The 15,751-nt window shown below is 44.8% G+C and overlaps 1 protein-coding gene across 2 annotated transcripts in view; it reads left to right on the top strand.

Moving 5' to 3' along the window:
• The window catches only part of CROCC2 (ciliary rootlet coiled-coil, rootletin family member 2), a 95,988-nt gene extending 80,706 nt beyond the window's left edge, over positions 1-15,282 (top strand). For both annotated transcript variants that reach the window (XM_048507050.1, XM_048507049.1), the window contains 5 exons: positions 1,510-1,950; positions 4,972-5,121; positions 12,791-12,916; positions 13,733-13,888; positions 14,145-15,282. In XM_048507050.1, coding sequence (XP_048363007.1) covers positions 1,510-1,950; positions 4,972-5,121; positions 12,791-12,916; positions 13,733-13,888; positions 14,145-14,228 — 957 coding nt within the window. In that variant the 3' untranslated portion in view covers positions 14,229-15,282. The remainder of the gene's footprint in view (positions 1-1,509; positions 1,951-4,971; positions 5,122-12,790; positions 12,917-13,732; positions 13,889-14,144) is intronic.
• The last annotated feature ends 469 nt before the right edge of the window (positions 15,283-15,751 follow it).

Below are 15,751 nucleotides of genomic sequence, written 5' to 3'. Positions count from 1 at the left end.
AATAACTTTTGTCTTGGAAATAATGTGGCATATCTTTATTTTTAAGGATAGTGGATCAGTTTTCCATTTTTAGGAGAAATCAGTGAAATTAATCTAACTTGTTTTAATGTGTGCAGCATATGCATTCCAATTCCTGAAAGAGAATCTTTCAATACTAGAGAAATTTCAGTGAAAGGGTTAGTTCTTTTTTTTTAGGATCGCTTTTACTCAATATTTTAAAGGGGATGGGAAATTATTAAGCCAGTTGTTGCCTTGAGCAATGATCCATCTATTTTACTTCAATGAGCTAACATGAATTGTTAAGTGATAATGGCACTGGATGACATTTAACCCAGTCTCCATCAGAATAATTATCTTTTCTGTTTCTCTCCCTGATGCTATCAAGAGGTTGTGATATGGTAAGTTTCCTTGGAAACATTTTCTGTAATCGACATTGTGATGTTGGCAGTGGGGTGAGAGGTATGGTCTTTACTTGGCTGATGGTGCATGAGTTAGGCATCAAAGTTTTGGACCATTTAAAATGTATTGCTGCCCAAGGGTGGATCACCTCTTGTCCAAGGCCCTTTATAATGACACACATCACACCATTGCTGGGGTAATAAATTGGTCATAGCCATTTTATTGAGCAGAAGTGTGAGGCTAAGCATGGGTCTGGATCTGGTCATGCGGGTATGTGCTACAGCTCAGCAGAGCAGGTGCCCAGTCCCGAGCTTCAGTCTACTGTGGGGCTCTGCCGGGCGGCCACTCCTGGCCAGAGATGTTCCCCTTCGGCCCGGTTCAACAGGGCGGTCGCCTCTTGTTGCTGTTGCTGTTCCCGAGGGGAAGGCGCAGCTCCCTAGCCCCCTTCTCCTTGCCCTTCCAGAGCCATACCCATGCGCCAAACCGCCACAAGAGCATGGGGACCTACCCCCATCTCCCGCCAAACGCTTCCCTCTACCCCAGCCACTCCTGCAAACCCCCCTAAATGCTACGCAGCCACCGATCCATGCCCAGCTCCTATAAGTGGACGCCGTTGTCCCTGAAGCAAGCTGGATCTCGAAAGGAGATGGACGGGTGGGCAATGGTTCTACCACCAGCCGCCAACATGAACCGGGGGACGGCCAAGTTGATCTTCCTCCTGGCTGCATCGACCTGCCCAGGGACTCTGGCCCCACGCCAGACTCGTCTCTCAGGTTATATGTAGTGGGTTTTTTTGCAGTAATGACAGCACAGGGTATAAAGGAATTAAACAAAGTGCTGTTAACTCTTCATTACGAAATGATTGTGTCTAATCTGTCTCTTCCCTTCTTTTACTTCACTCATCTCTAAATCTTCACTGATAAGTACATGGGTGCTCACATAACTTGTGTCAGATGTAAGAGCAATTCCTGATGTTCTTCCTTGATCTGGGATGTGTGTAATATGGCTCCGGCAGCATCCGCTCTTCTCATTTTCCCTTGTTCTTCTTAAGTATGAGAAATAGACAAGTGCGACATGCAGTTCTGTCCCTGAAGTTCTGTTTCTGTTTAGGAAAAAGTAAGTAAGTTGAAAGCCAAGGAGGCCAAGCTCGAGACAGAAAAATGGAAGTTAAAGGAAGTCCTAGAAGCAGCAGAAAGCAGGGCCACCAAGCTGGAGCTCAGCCGCAGAGCTGTGGAAGGAGAGCTACAGCGTGCCCACCTCAGCCTAACAGAACGAGATGCAGAGATCCAGTCCCTGCAGGAGCAGACCCAGGAGCTTCGCTGTCAGCTCGGTGACAGGGAGAGCAAATCTGCACTTTTGCAGCAGGAGCTAGACCATCTGACTCACTCACTGGCCAGGACAGAGACTACTGAAAGCCATCTGAAAAGCAGGGTGCAGAGCCTATCCCAAGCACTATCTGAGGCTACTTCTGGCTCCTCCACCCTGCAGGAGAACATCTCCCAACTGCAGAAGGCCTTGACCGCAGCTGAGCAAGACCGTCGGCTACTCCAGGTAGTAGATCCCAAATGTTCTAAATGTCCAGAAACTGACTGTTCATAGATGTGCTCCTGAGCTGGACGATATATGTGTTGATATAAATAAGTTGTACAGACCAGCACCACCGCCTCAATACCTTATAATATTTTGCTGTAAAGCCATCACCAATATCATTTCCAGTATTTATGAGATCCCTAGTTCTGACAGAACTCATCTGTAATCTAAGACAAGTACTTTGTGTTCACTCTCTTCCTATTTCTTGGGAAAGGGACAATGGCGAAGCCACCAGGGGACGGGGGTGCGCAACGCACCGGACACACCGATTCTGGTCACGTGGGGGGCGGAAAAATCCCCTGCGCCCCCCCGCAGCGCCCCCCTGCTCCCCTTTTTGCGGCGCCCCCCCACAGCACACCCCCCACTTACTTTTAGGAATGGAACATCCCAGAGAAGAAGCCTGCCTGCATTGCCTGGGCCTGGTGGGAACTACATTTCCCAGGGGCTCCTGGGAAATGTAGTTCTCAGCAGGCCCAGGCAATGCAGGCAGGCTTCTTCGGCCTGCTCCCTTCCTAAAAGTAAGTGGAATGGAGTGCCATGGGGGGGCTGCTGCAGGGGGTGCGAAAAAGCCAGAGTGTGCATGGGGCGCACTCTGACCTAGCTACGCCTCTGGAAAGGGATGTGTTAAGTTCTCCTGCTCTTTTATCTTAGATTGTAATAGACTGACCACTTTGGAATTTTGTCAAGTACTGTAAATCACAAACAGGGGGGGAGGGAATTCTAAAACCCTTGTAAATACAAATGAGGCACTAGTAGGTGCGGTCACAGTTATTGGGGGCTATGTAATCAGTACGAGGGCTGAGACAGCACCCTCAGACAGTGCCCAAAGGGTGGCAGTCAAAGGGCACTGCTTGTTGGGGTCCCCGTTTAGGAGCTGGTTGGGGGCAGGGTTTGTAGTGCGGTTAAGGTGTGTTTTTCAATGAATAATCAAAGCTATTGATCAGCAGAGAGGGGGTCGGGTAGTGGATCCAGAACGTAAGTGGTGCCTTATTCCTTGAAGGAGGCAGTACTATGCACTCTCCTGAAGAGGCCATCTCTGGATCCAGAAGATTTTAATAACTATCACCCTGTACATCTTTCTGGGTAAGATCTTCAAGTGGTTGGTGGTGATGCAACTGTAGGTACACTTGGATGAAACTGATTTTCTATAGCTGTCAGTTGGGGTTCAGGCAAGGGTTCGGGACAGATACAGCCTTGGCCACCTGATGGATGACCTCCTCAGAGAAAGGAACAGAAGTAAGTTGTCCCTGCTGGTACTTCTTGATCTTTCAGTGGTCTTTGATATTGTTGACCATGGTATCCTTCTGGAGTGGCTGTAATGCAGTGGTTTTCATCCTACCTCAGTGGCAGGCTTTAAAAAGTGGAGATGGTGGGCAAGTGCTCAAGTCCCTGGGAGCTCTCCTGTGGAGTTCCTTAGAGCTCAGTCCTGTCTCCTAGATTATTTAATATCTATATGAAGCTGCTGGGGGAGGTCATCAGAGGATATGGTATGGGTGTCATCAATAGGTGGATGAAACGCACTGTTCCTCTCAGTTCCATCTGCATTAAGTGAGGCAGCCCAAGTCCTGGACCACTGCCTGGCAGCCTTCATGGACTGGATGAAATTTAATTGAAATTGAATCCTGATAAGACAGAGATGCTCTGTGTGCCAAGTTCCCAAGTCTGGGAAATTGAGGGGCACCTGTTACTGGAAGGGGTGGTTCTATCCCAGAAGGACCAGGTGTGGGATCTTGGGATCATCCTGGATGGGGGGCTGTCTCTGGAAGCCCAGGTGTCAGTGACGACCACGAGGGCCCATCAACATTTCCAGCTGGTGCGCCAACTCCACTTTTTCATGAACCGGGATGACCTGGTTACAGTCATCCATACTCTGGTAACCACCACCAGAGCATGGATTATTGTAATGTGCTATACGCAGGACTGCCTTTTGAGATAGTCTGGAAGCTTGAACTAGTACAGAAAACAGCAGCTTGTCTGCTGATTGATGCTTCATACAGGGATTATATCACCCCAAATTTGGATCGTCTATACTGGCTTCTGATGTATTACTAGGCCCAATTCAAAGTTCAGGTGGTAACCTATAAAGCCCTAAATGGCTTTGATTCTGGGTATTTGAGAGAGCGCATCCACCCATATATCGCTGCCCGGGTGCTGAGATTGGACGGGGAGTACTGCCTGGCTGCCCTTCCTTCAGGGATGAAGTGGGTAGGGGCAGCCCAGAAGGCCTTCTTAACAGTGGTGCCTGGACTGTGGAATGTCCTCCCACTGGAGGCCTACCAGGTGCCTAATCTCTTGGAGTTTCAGTGCTGGGCAAAGACCAGCCCCTTCACCCAGGCATTTGGCTGATTCTGCCTCCTACTGGCATGAGGAGGGGGGAGGTGTCCTGTACACTCCTCTCACTTTTGCAAGTGGTTGGGGTGGGAGTTTTAGAGTCTAGAATGTTTTGTTTTGGGGATTGGTTTTATAGTGGTTTTACTGTTGTGTTGGATTTTATTATGGCTTTTATTGTAAACTGCCCTGAGACTGTCATAAAAGGAATCAATCTAAATTATAAACAATAAATAAATAAACTAAAAGTTCCCAAAAGCTCATTAAAGGCATGGCAGGGGAAATGGTGACTGTGAGGCACTGAGAGAAATAAAATGTCACCAGTGTGGTCAGGACCTTTGAGAACGGGCACCTTCTTACCCAGATGGCATGACACTTGGGCTGCATTTTACCCAACAAGAAAGAACATACCAAGATCAGAAAAAGGCCAATTGGTCCATGATTAGACAACAACATAATATGGATGCTCCAAAATAAGTGCGGGGCTCTAGTTTTGTATCTGAAGCAGAAAAGAATCTGCAGAAATCTGCAGTTTTGTATCTGAAGCAGAAAAGAATCTGCTTCAGAAGAAGAAAGAACATGGAATTGTACCTGCCTACTGAATCAAGTGGCTTTGGATTTATTTTGTCTCATTGCCTTTCTTCTATTTGCCAGGACCGCTTGGATTCCATGAGACAGGCCTTGTCAGATAGCAAGAGGCAGAACCATAACTTAACAGAAACAGTGCATTTGCTGCAAGGTCAACTGAGTGAGGTGGAAAAACAGTGCAGAAACCTGGAGGGACAGGTAGAACATTTCCAGGAGGTAAGGAGCGATGGGATAGAAAGGTAATGCAAACAGCAGTGTTCTCGTTGCTCTTGTATTAACCTCAGTCAACCTGGATACCACTTCAGCTCAAACATGTTGGAGAATATTTTGTCACTAGGTGAAGGCAAAGTGTTTTTCTTACAATTTACTGTGTTAGCTGTGATTATGTGCTATGGTTTTAGTAGATGGATGTCAAAGCATACCTGAATTCTGTCACTGCAGTATAGACAAGGGACCTCTTCTTTCCCAATGCCAAATTCAACTCCTCCGTTAGAGTTCTGCAGGTTGTCACCATTCATTGGTTTGGAGTTGTAAGCAGGTTTGGAAGCCATTCTAGCTGGGAGAAGCTGAGTGTAAATTTGGTACAAATATAAATACATTTGTCTTTATAATAGATGTGCAAATGCAAGTGACATGCAATGCACCCATATTGCATATGGAATATGTAAAACACAGAATCTCTATCAATAGCTTTATGAAGAACGCCAAGATGGAAGGGGAATCATACTGAAGCACGAAGCTTCAGTCCCTTTCTGCAAGTTTAAGTAACTTTTGATTTGTGGCCCCATCGCATTATTTCCCAGTATGTGCATGATTTCTTGCATATGTTGAATGCAGTCCAAATAATGCTTTCAGAGTTCTCCCTTAAAATAAAATCTCTGTTCTCATATATACAGAGTTTTCCTGTCTGTCCCTGGGCTACCTGCTCTCCTCTTCTGTTCAGGGAAGCAACTAACATATAGCTCCAAGGAAGTGGTTCAAGTTTTTAGAAATAATTTGTCACACATGTGTTTGGTATCAGCAGGGGCACTCTTGGATCAGCCTAATTAGCTCTAGCGATGGGGGAGTAAAATCCAAAGCATGTGGCAGATCCTTCTCCTAAACTTAATGCAGGATTCTTCAAGCTGACCTTCATGCCTTGCACACATAACCTCCAAACGTTTATACATGGAAAAATGGTCCATGTCTTTAGTAAGCCCTTGTCCCATTCCGCTTCTCTGTCAGCAGTCTTGGACCCTTTTTTTATGCCTGCTTCGTTTTTATTGCTTCCAATCAGTTCGATGTGAGTGAAACATGTAGATAGTTGCTTCCAGAAGTGATCCCAAGAGCATGGGAACAGCGTGGAATCTGGGACTCTGGATATCCAAATCTTGTAGTTCTGACTCCTGAGCAAATAAAGATTTTTAGCTGCTGTTTGTTATATAACAAAGGTGTGTGATCAACGTTAAACTTAAGGCTGAAGTGCCAGACATTCCTCATCTCTGTCTCCACTTATTTATATTACTGGAATAGCACTTTTCTGTGCTGCCGTTGTCTGTGCTTGAAATATGGAACTATTCTGCCAACTTCCAAATCAGGATTCAGGGATATCAAAACTCCCTTCCCCCTAACTTTGGCCATTTCCGCACAGCCACACTCGGGGTATACGTCGGCGTATGTGGCGCCAACGCACCCCCACGGGACCGTTCGCATGAATGGGGCGGGGCGACGGTAGGGGCGGGGAAGACGGTGCAGCCTGCACAGAGGCTGCGCCGTTGCCCGAACACCTTACTGTCCATCCGACCTTCCGGCGCGTCACCCAGGCCAGGGGACACGCCCCCCTGCCCTGCGCGACAGCTCTGGAGTCGCAGGGCAGGGGGGCGTGTCCCCTGGCCTGGGCAATGCACAGGAAGGTCGGAGGGATGGTAAGGCGGTCGGGAAAGGGGGGGAATGGCGCCTTCCAGCCACTGCGCATGGCAGCAGCGGCACCCATGCGAACCCCTCCCCAGGGATGCTGTTTTTAGCGTCCCTGGGACGCTGTATTCCACCCGTGTGGAAACAGCCATAGATCTAGGATTTAGACTAAAGAGTACCTACTAAAGTATTTCGATCTTATTTTTATAATCTGTTCTCTGTTAGGAACTTCTGATTGGTTGGCCAGGCTTACTTATTCTATTCTATCCTAAAGCTGGGCATCTTGTAGCCCTGAGTGGCACAGATGCCCTACCATATGGTAAAGTGAGATGACCGCCTCAAGGTATTGCTTGGAGCTCATTAAAGTGTGCTTGAATTTTAGGGAGGCCATGTAGATTTTCTGCTTGGATGCCAAAACATGCAATGGTTTCCAAATTTTCAAATAAGTGTTCCTACCAATGGCACCTTCCTTTATTCAAGTCTTATTTTCATCATACTTCTACTAACTGAAACCTGATAGTCATCCCCATTTCCCTCAGCTCCAAATGTATCATTGTCCAAGAACACCTGAGAGTTTGATTATTGCTTGCTTTGATACTGCTTTCAGCAAGCATGACCATATCTTTATTTAATTAATTTGGAAACCAGTGAGCTTCATTAGAATAGAGAGTTGGCCTTGGATCCTGCAGACATGTTTCAATAGTCAATGTGTTGTGGGGCTGTTTCAATAGTGTTGTGGGGCCTTGAGCAAGTCATCTGTGCAATGCAATGTTCCAAATTTGTACTATTGGCTGTCACTATTAATCAGTTTCAACTTTGTTGAGTCAACCATGGTTAGACACTGGAAACAAAACAAAGGTTGATTCTGCACAGAATAAATATAAAATCTTTAGGACACTATAAAAAAGCATTTTAGGGCAGATCTTCACATTTAGGGCAGATCTGTCTTCTCCCAAAATGACTTCCACCTATTTTATTGCTCTCAACCTGGTTTTTTAAAAATCACAAAAGTCGTGATCTTCCCGCCCCCAACCCGGGTTGAAGACATTTCTTGCATGCTGAGCAAACACAAGCAGGCAGGAAACACTTTATTTCTCCCGCCCAAACCTCTTGCTTTTGTTTCTGCCGCTCATGCACACCATTTTGTGTGCTGCAGCAGATTCTCTGTGAAGAGTCCCCCAGAGGTTTCCTCTACTTGCAACTCATCCACACTGTAAAAAGTAGATGCACAAAGTTTGTTTTGCCTAGCGATATTGTGCACGTGTTATTTTTTCCCTTTTTTGAGGGGGATGTCTGCAAAGCTACAGCGGCACGATTAGAAAAGCTGCAGTATGCACATATTTGTGTCACCATAGCTTCTCAGACATCCCCCTCAAAACAAAAAAAAGGAAAAACAACACATGTATGGGATCACTAGGCAAAACAAACTGTACAGCAAAACTCCACGTAGATACACTGCAAGTAGAAGAAACCTCTGTGGGGAATCTTCACAGAGAATCTACTGCAGCACAAAATGGTGGACGCAGCTGGGAAACTGACAAGAGCTGCGTGCAGCAGGTGGGAAAAATATCCGTTTTGGCTAGAATTGCTTGTGTTCTCCTGCACTGAAGGAACACAAAATGCCAAAATGGATCTTTTCATAACTTCCTGAAGACGTTATATTTATGCTGTGTGGAATCCACCAGAGTCTGTTTACAAATCCCAGGCTGTCTACTGCCTGTGAGAATAAACCGCTGTGGGAACAGCAAAGGTTTTTTCCCACTTTACAGTTGTGACTATGTACCACAGGGGTAGGATGAACAGGTTGGGATTAACTTGAGATTCCTGCCTTCAGATGTAACAGTTAACCAGATTTACTACAAACTGGGGTTTAAAAGCTCTGGCCCCTTCCGCACACATAAAATAATGCGTTTTCAAACCACTTTCACAACTGTTTGCAAGTGGATTTTGCTATTCCACGCAGCTTCAAAGAGCACTGAAAGCAGTTTGAAAGTGTATTATTCTGCATGTGTAAAGTTAGCAAGGCAGCCATTATTCAGTTGCCACAGCAAGCAACATTTAATTATACAATGGTTTATCATGACATCTGAAGGCAGCATTAGCTCATGTCTCCATCATTGACTGGACTGTACAAAAGCAAATCAGTTGTGGGGGATGAATAGTGAGATGATCTTTTATTGAAAAGAATCATCTTTTTAAAAACAGTACATTTGTTCAACATTTTTGAATATTTTGTAATGTTTCCTTGAATGCTAGAAAAAGCAGTCTATGGGGTTTGTTTTCTATTAAATAGATAACATTCCATAAAAAGCACAATGGGCACACATGGGTGCTGTACTTTATACTTTGATAAAATACTACAAATTTCCCTTCTCTCACACATTGTACCCATTAAGTTTCTTCCTTTCTGATTTTGATCTAGCATTCTGAGATAGAGCTCTGCTTATCTGATTCTTGCAAATGTTTTATTTGTACTGTGTTAGCCTTGGAAATATTCTCTGTGCACAGCCTTGTGTTAAAATGGTGTGTGTCAGCTGGTGTGGACGTGCCATCACTAGCAGACGTGGGCCTCATTAGGAAGGGTTAAAATGTTCTTGCCAGGCCCCTCAAGGAGTGGTAGGAAGGGTCAAGCTTGGCATCTGCTAGAACTTATTTATTATCCATCCTAATGGATTTTTCTGGCTAGAAAATGAGGAGGGTGACAAATGTGATATTTTCCTGTTATGCTAAAACAGCATTGCAAGCTTTATCTCTGCTAGCATAAAACAGCCTTGTGTACAGTGCCCCTGAATTCCCCCATGGACAACCCCTTTCCCTGGGCTGAAGGAAGGGGAGAAGCTAGTTAATGAGTTCCAGAAGATCAGCTGTAAATGGCCAGGGAGGGTAATTCATATCAAGCTCATAAAACTCTTTATTGATGTCTCCAGAGGGGAAATCCGGATGTGGCCGTTTATTTATTCTGGATTTTGCCTCTCTCTCTCTCTCTCTTCTCCTTTTAACATTTTCTTCTAGCATTTCGCATGGAGTTTTAAAGGGACAGAATACTCCACAAGCCTCACTGAATGTTAGTGTCTTTCTCGCTGAAAAACAACATGCTCCTAATCCCTACCCTTAATCCGTTTCTCTTTCTCCACTCTCCTCCTCCCTCCTAATTTGTGATCCTCATCCTTCAAAGCAACCTGGGCCCAGGTTTGCCAACCTCCAGGTGGGGCCTGGAGATCTTCCAGAATGACAATAGATCTCCATACAGCAAAAATCAGTTCCCCTGAAGAAAAATGGCTGCTTTGGTGGATGGACTGTATACCCTGTGATGGACTTTATACCCAGCCAAGGCCCTCCCCCAAACTCCTTCCTCCTTAGGATCCTCTCCCAAATCTCCAGGCATTTCTCAGCTTGGGGTTGGCAGTCCTGCTTGGGCCCTAGACTGGCTTAGCCTTTTTGGATCTCAGTTCTATATGCAATAAAGAAATTCGGTGGAGGAGGGCCAGAAAGAGCTGGGTTTGCCATACATATGTTACCATACATGTGATGCTGACTCTTTTCAAGAAAGGAAGCCCTCATTTTGATCTTCTGGCGGCAAATTTAAGGCCAGTTCATACACCATTATAGAAGAAGACAAAGAAGTATGAGTGACACATGGCTGCTCCTTGCCCATATTTCCACTGTAGTGTGAAAATGAAATTTCATGAGGCCTCTACAAGATCTGCTGCTTGGGTGACTTTTGGGCAGATTTGTGCAGGGTAGGAATATCTGTGCCTATACATATTCAGAGGCAGTTAATACCCAGTGTGCTGGGAACAAGCAACAGGAGATTATTGTCTTCATCTTGTGCTTCTTATGAGTTCTCCAGAGTCATATATACCGGGAGACAGCTGTTAGGCTGTATTATAGTGTGTTATAGGAAACAGTGGAGGCCTAGGTTCAAATACCCACTCAACCATGAAACTCTCTGGATGATCTTGTAGCAATCTCTCTCTCTCTCTGTGAAAGGAAAACCATGTATTCTGTTCTGAGCTCCTTAGAAGATGGATGAGATAAAAACATGACTGATAGAGTAGAAAATTATTTATTTAATTATATATATCCTGCTTTTTCCCCCAAAGGCACCCAAAGCAACCTCCAACCATACAAAAACACACACAATATAAATAAACCAGTGAACAAAGGAAACAGCAATAGGCATTTCCAATATTGGGCCAGTTCTGAGTTCCGTGGCTGGCTTGTTTGAAAGCACAGGCTGAAAGCCAAAGGGCCCTTCCGGCTTTTGCAGTTAGGCTCATGCTCAAAGACTCAAGCATATGGTCTTGACTCGCCTTTATACCTGCAGATGTGGAGGGGACAAAAACAGCTGAGACTTTCTTCAACTGGCAAGATGTTCTTTAACAACAGCTTCCTTCCTTGTCTTCTGATCCTGCCGGGGGGTGGGGGTGAGTCTTTGAAGAACCACAGAGAAGAGGACTTAAGCTTGGTTCTCATGTGACTTCTGCCTTCTAGATAATGCTGCACCCTCAACATGTTACAGAGGAAAACAAGCCTCCCCTCCCCCATATATTTGATTTACCTTAAGGAAACAAGGAATTTATATTGTGTGATTGGTGAGCTGTTTCCATGAGTTCTAATAGCATGCTTTTCCAAGGAACCAGGCTTTCACAGCCAATATCCACTGGCTGTTGTGGGTTTTCTGGGCTGTGTGGCCATGGTCTGATAGCTTTTGTTTCTAACATTTCACCCACATCTGTGGCTGGCATCTTCAGAGGCATGTCATGGTAATATGTGTTCCTCTCTGTGGCAGTGTGACATCTTACTGTGACATGCCTCTGAAGATGCCAACCACAGTGGGCAAAACCGTGGGCAAAACCGTGTGGGCAAAACCGTGTGGGCAAAACCGTGGCCACGCAGCCCAGAAAACCCTCAACAGCCAGTTTTCCAAGGAACCATTGAAATGTTAGTCACAACATGACAAACCATTAATTCCTGGATTTCTGTGCAAATCAACTTCCAGTGTTTGGAAAGCCTGTTATGGTCATAGCCCAACTCCTAAATGTTTAGGACTCAGGATAGACAAACAAAGTTGTGAAATTTAGTTCTCACTCACACATTCCTAGCATCCACCTTTACACTTGCCATATGCGTACCTCCCTTCACTGCTAATTCACCCATCTGATATTTTCCCTGTTCCTTCAGCAAAATATTTGTTGCATGCAACATGGCTTCACATACCCATTTCCTTGTCTCTGTGTGTTCTATGGGACTCACACCTGGGAAAGTGTGCACAGAATCTCTGCTGGATGGAAATCTTTGTTCTTTCAGCTTGCAACTGCTCTTTCTTGTCTTTCTTTGGCCTGTAATGCCCATGAATGGCTCTGATCCCAAGTCATGCTTGATTTTTTCATTGTCTTTTTTCCCCCAAGATCTCTTTTTCATATCTTCATATAAATGTGACCTTATTAGCCTCTTATTTAAGAATCACATTCGAAGTTCATTTAATTCTCCCTTCTAGTCATTCTCTTTTCTGGCTACTCCTTCCACTTTTTCCTGGGAAGTCATCCTTCCCAGACCATAATTAGTTTATCTGGAAGTGCCTGCCCAATAATCTTGACTCCAAATTTGCCGTGTTGGAGGGAGTAGATGTGTCTTTTAAGTGCATTAGAGAAGTTCACATGCATTTCAGATTGAAGACAAATTTAGAAAAAAATAGGGAAAAGTCAATCTCATTTGATTGTACTGCAGTTGCCTATAGGCTGTGGAGTTAACCCCTTGTTTGCTGGACTATGTTTGCTGATATGAAACCAGCGCTTGGCTGCTATTTCAAAGAATGCCAGAATGGTACACTGACATTTTCCCAGTAATTTGAAGGTGGTGTGCCTTTGCTTATTTGCAAAATCTTTTGATTCTGAACTTTTACTGGGAGAACTGACAGGCATTTGCAAAAAAATGTGGATAGAAATACAAAAATGTGTCAGGTACTGAGAGATTCTGATGTCTTCTACAGGCTGAGCATGAAAGGAAGGAAGATGAGACCTTTAGACTAAGTCATATGAGGGGCCAACTGGACCGGTCCCTGAGCAGCTTACAACAGGAAATGGAGGACACCCTGAGGCGGAATGAACACTTGCAGGTCAGTTGGCCTCCCTGAATCATTTGGGGGGGGGGGGTTACAGAGTGGTACCCCACAATCCTTCGTGGATATCATATCTCTCTCATTGTTATATAAACACATTATGATTTGCAAAGCCTATTGCTATCTGTGTCTGGGGTGAGGATTCATTGTTGACAAGCTAGTATTCCTCAGAAAGCACCCTAATGACAACAGGTGGGTGGGAAGCAGTAATGGTAGTAACTTCTGCTGAAACTGCTGAACTGGCTGAATAGATACTGGTGGTGTGCTCTGTTGTGTTCACCTTGCAACCCCTCTGATGAAAAGGCTGCGGGACTTGGAAATGTTCAGTCTGAAGAAGAGAAGGCTGGGGAGCGGGGGGACACACGATTGCTCTCTTTAAGTATTTGAAGGACTGCCTCTTTTGAGGGCAGGAACTGTTCCTGTTGGCAGCAGAGGAAAGGATTCACAATAATGGGTTTAAATTATGGGCAGAAAGATATCAGCTGGATATTTGCGAAAAATTATAGTAACAGAAGTTTACCAGTAGAATTGGCTACCTAGGGAGCTGGTGCCTCACTGGCAGTCTTCAAACAGCAGCTGGACGAATGTATACCGAGGATATAGGCTGATCCTGCACTGAGCAAGGGATTGGACTAGATGACCTGTATCGCCCCTTCCAACTTGATTCTATGATTCTATCCTCAACATTTGTACATGATGGAGAAAAGGGATGTTATACTATTGCAGTCACCTGATACTCAATACAAAGCAGATCTCAGCACCAAAAGTATTCACATTACCAAATCACAGAGTTGGGTTGTATTCTCATTCTAGGCCCAGGTTCGAGAGCTGGAACAAACACATGCCCAGCATCTAATGGATGTGGAGCTGGAAACAGAGAGGCTCCACAGTGCTCAACTCCAGGCTGAACGTATGCTTGAATCCCGGGAGAGAAGCCACCGGCAGAGGGTGAAGGCTCTGGAGGAGCAGGTACCACAGAGAAATGGTCTGGATGGCTCTTTTCAAATCCCACAGAAATGCCCAAGTTTGGGGGCTACTGAGCAGTTTAATTTCCTGTATCAAGCTTTGGTGGTTATTAACCTGACATGAAATGTGGGGTTTTAGGTCAAAAACTGGAGCATAAGTGGGGGTATGCTCTTCTATTGCCTAGTACTGACCACAACTACTGAAGTAAATGATTTGTGGTGTAATTCATTGTGCCTGTGCCTGTGTTGTATTCCTCCAGGTGCATGCCTTGAAAGATCAGCTGGACCAAGAAGTGAGGCGAAGACAAGCCTACATGAGCCAGATGCTACATACAGTCAAATGATTCAAAACTTTGACATTGTGTTCTGGTGTTGCGTGACTAACCTCAGAACCAGCCTTCAGCAGGATACTTGTTGCTCAGGCACTGAACTCATCAATCTCCTTCATTAGGGCACTCAGCTGAATAATAGAGGAACACACCCTGTACATTTGGAAGGAATGACAAGAGAGAGAAAAAAATAATTGGCAGCATGCAACCAAGAGGAAACCCTGCTGTGGGGGCAGCTGTTCTCTCTAAGATGCTTGAAACCCAGGGCACTGATGCTTAACTAATTAATTTAGGGCATTTAACAAGGAGGGGATTCTCCGTTGTTTGGGTTTCTCTGTGGTGTATCCCCATATGATCTCCACAGGGCTATGAATGCAAGTTGTACAAATTAAAACACTCTGTGGGCCAGATAGGAGCACCTATTATTGAAATACCTCGGCATTTCCATCACTCGGTAGGTTTCTTTATTTTTTTCTGTCAGGGTTTGGAGAGCTGTTTCTAATGCATTGATACAACATATTGTGTAATATCCTAACCTTACTGATCTGATGGATGTATAGTGCAGCTGTCTGGTTGCAGCCATACAGCTACAGCATCTCAGAGATCATGGTGAACAAGCCGTCCTGAAAACAGGACATGGCAGGTAATTTCCACTGGCATCAAAATTGCACTGTGTGCTATGAAGAGAATTCTTTATAAACAGTGTGACCACACCCCCGGGAGGGATCAAATCCTTTGCTGTGTCTATGAACCTCAAGCCATTTTCATGGTGGCAGGTGGCTGAGCTTAGCTCAAAGCCAAATCATCTTATGACTTGCTGGCCCCAAGACATGTCAGAGTGTTAACATTCAGCATTCCACCCACTCTGCCGGCTGACAGGCTCCAAGGAAATCCCTTTAGGAATCAAACTTTGGTTTCCTTGGTGACAACAGGGAACCATATTGGAGTTGCTGTGAACATCACCTGTTAGTACTGTTCCACATTTTTTCCCCATGAATGTTTGTTTTTCCTGAAGTGCACTGCAAATTGTTGAAATAAAGAACATTTCTTAAAGATATTGAGAAAAAAACAATTTCCATTGTTTTTAATACGAATGCTGAGCATTTCCCCACTAATTCGCTTAGTATTTGGTATATAGCCCTGAATCCTGTACCATGATGCACTGCAAGATAGTTTCCTTCTTGAGTAAAGGCAGGATAAAGATGCACAACCAGAAAGTGGCCCATAGAGTAAAAATTAGACTATTTTACCCATTTTAATCTGCTTAAGGGTGAAAGTAATTTAATTTTATTACAGTGGTATTGCTTCGACACATTCTCACATACTCAGTAATGGCTCTTGCCCACTTTAATGATCATGGTTCCCAGCTGAGAGACATGGAGAGTGTAATTCTGTAAAGGGAGCTAATATTTGCTAAAGAACTCATTGCTGTCATAAAACTAATTTCTAGACTTTTGGAGAAAGCCAGGATGGTTTACAACTGTTTCAGGATGGCTTATATTCATAAGAAGTATATGTTCTCCCATCAAGATGGAACA

The sequence above is a fragment of the Sphaerodactylus townsendi genome, linkage group LG08 (genome assembly GCF_021028975.2).
Source record: "Sphaerodactylus townsendi isolate TG3544 linkage group LG08, MPM_Stown_v2.3, whole genome shotgun sequence".
NCBI classification, from domain to species: Eukaryota; Metazoa; Chordata; class Lepidosauria; order Squamata; family Sphaerodactylidae; genus Sphaerodactylus; species Sphaerodactylus townsendi.
This window is presented reverse-complemented; position numbering and strand designations above follow the sequence as displayed.